The sequence below is a fragment of the Montipora capricornis genome, chromosome 14, assembly GCF_036669925.1.
Source record: "Montipora capricornis isolate CH-2021 chromosome 14, ASM3666992v2, whole genome shotgun sequence".
In the NCBI taxonomy this organism is placed as follows: Eukaryota; Metazoa; Cnidaria; class Anthozoa; order Scleractinia; family Acroporidae; genus Montipora; species Montipora capricornis.
In genome coordinates, this window is record NC_090896.1 from 13,224,322 (window position 1) to 13,226,821 (window position 2,500).

At 40.2% G+C, this 2,500-nt stretch overlaps 1 protein-coding gene across 1 annotated transcript in view; it reads right to left on the minus strand.

Moving 5' to 3' along the window:
* The window catches only part of LOC138032101 (uncharacterized), a 16,193-nt gene that overhangs the window by 9,640 nt on the left and 4,053 nt on the right, over window positions 1–2,500 (minus strand). The window contains exon 2 of the mRNA XM_068879691.1: window positions 688–1,064. Coding sequence (XP_068735792.1) covers window positions 688–949 — 262 coding nt within the window. The 5' untranslated portion in view covers window positions 950–1,064. The remainder of the gene's footprint in view (window positions 1–687; window positions 1,065–2,500) is intronic.

Sequence of the window (2,500 nt, forward strand, 5' to 3'; positions counted from 1 at the left end):
AACCATTCGTTTGGTTTCACAATTGGTTTTCCGGTTTCAAGCACTTTAATTCCCTAGACATCAGTGATTAAGGTTCTTAGCTTCATAGAGGTCGAACGAGGTCAAACATCTATTTCGAGACGTATCTAAAAGCTAACAAACCTTAAAGTCACTTCTTCATAATCAAAAGGAATGCTCAGAGATTATCACTGAAATCAATGCGAAGGCACTGACCTATATAAATCCATAGTTAATATATGATAAAACATAGCATATTACGAGGTAGAATATTCTGCAGTGAACGCGAAGTTTACAGCTTTTCTCAAACTGAGCAGCGGTAGCATGGAGAAATTTGTTTCGCACGTGTCTTTTCAAATCATTAATTTGCTACTGGCGAGCAGTTTACTTATCTCCTGACCAAACTTCAAAAACATTCTCTTATCCGGGGACCTAGGATGTCAAAAAAGGTGACTGAATCCTAAATTTCCATAAAGAAACTCGGTAAAACGGTTGGCAGCTGTTTAAGAACTAGACATCTTTACGCGGAGCGAAACGACTGGAATGAAACGCCCATGGAACTGTGAACAAAGCCATCCAAAAAACCGACATGCAAGGGACAACACGTTGGACCCGCAACGAAAGACTCGGAGGAAAAACTACAAAAATTAGGTTTCAAGAATTGCTCTTAGTTGAGAATGAGTTTTTTACCTGACTGAGGTTGTGCTGTAAAACCTATGGTAGGCTGTATTGAGCTCTTCCCAGCTTGAAACTCCTTCGATATCATATCTAACTGCCTTTCCACAGTAAGCAGATGATCCTTTGTTGCTGCAGTCTTCATCCAGAGATATCCGCAGAAGAAAATCAAAATAAGCGAAACTAACGATGGTCTTGCCGAGGGAAGAAAATCGCTTTTGTGACATTTGGAAGACCGCTTGGGATCCCTCTGATCCTTCACAACTTCAACAGCCATTCCAACGATGTGCCAGTCGGCAAAGCCTTTGCGACTCAGGCTTACTTGGAGTGAAATTTATAGGCAAGTTTATTGTATCATTCACACTTGTCAAAATGTGTCGAACTGGATTGAGCTGGAGAGCAGAAAATTGTCATTGTGATGACAGAGCATTTAATTTCTTGCGGGGTGAAGGGGGGAGACTGCACTTCAAATGAACATCATCAGCATCTGTGGTTTTCTGTATTTGTTTTACTAGAGAAGTTTTCTATATCTATTTAATCTCTCTAAACATCAAGTGAGGCTTGCTTCAATTTTGTTTTGCAGTGCTTCCTTGCTTGTGCATAATTTTCTCTTGCTCTCCTTGTGTAACGATTTTTGGTAAGCCAAAGCTGAACCATCTACCTTTCAATTTAACATTTTTTTTTTGCTTTTTTTCTCCGTAATTATCGTTGATAATCAGCCACAGTGCATTTACGCGATTCTTCCATTGAACTTGACAGCGGAGAAATACAAGACAGAAAACGTGATCTGTTGGAAAAAGTCCAGGCGTGATCATATGTCTCTTTTTCCTCTTTGCGTCGACATTGTGTAAGTTGAGAATTTTCTCAGCTTGAAAATCTGAAAAATGATATCATTGTGGGTCTGATGCGTGCAGCCTGTTGTGAGATTTCTGAGTTGCATAACATACAATCATCGCTAGAATTTTCGAATCCTCCAAGGAGTAAGAAGTCTAAGAAAAAAGGTTGTAAACCGACGTCAGTGCGATAACTAATGATACAGATCTATTTCGTTTGAGACCTGCTTTGTTACGGTCATACAAACAGAGAAATCTTTTCCCATTCACTGAAGTTTCTTAGCACCTTTTTTTTAACTCTATCACAGCGAGCCAGGGCACAATGAGGGGTACCTGAAAAATACCGGCACCCTGCGAAATCACATTGATGGATTTAGTGACAAGAGAACCTTGAAAAGAAGACCAAAGTCCTAGATCCACGAACGCTTTTCCTTTATTTTTTCACTCCACACAAGAAAAGCTATCCAACCGGAAAAAAAACGGTTTCTCGTTTGACAAAATGTGTTAAATACTGTGGTTTTGCTGGTACACTTCATTAGCATCAGCAACGCATTTGTGGTAATGCCATGGTTCCGAAATCTTGGATGAAATCATGATTATTAGAGGAAACTAATACCTGGAATAAAATCGAGGTTGTGGTACGGTGTCGAGGAATTTACGGCCTATCGAAACCCCCAAAAACGACTGCACGATTACCTCAAATTTTTTTTCTGTACAGCGTTCATATCGGACGGGTTATGTTCACCTCGCCATCAAGAAAATTCACACCCAACCAACTCGACAAACTCTAAGTAAAGAGTGGCGAGTTGACTGATGGCGAAAGTCTCTGGTGTCGAGTTGCCAAATTTTAGACGAGAGCAATGAACATGCACATGGAACCTGTTTTCCCAGTTTTCTGTGATGTCCTCTGCATCTTCAATGATTCTTCCTGCCATTTCCATGCAGAGTATGCACAAGGAAAAAGCGAGAAGATATGGAAAATCCAATTAATATCG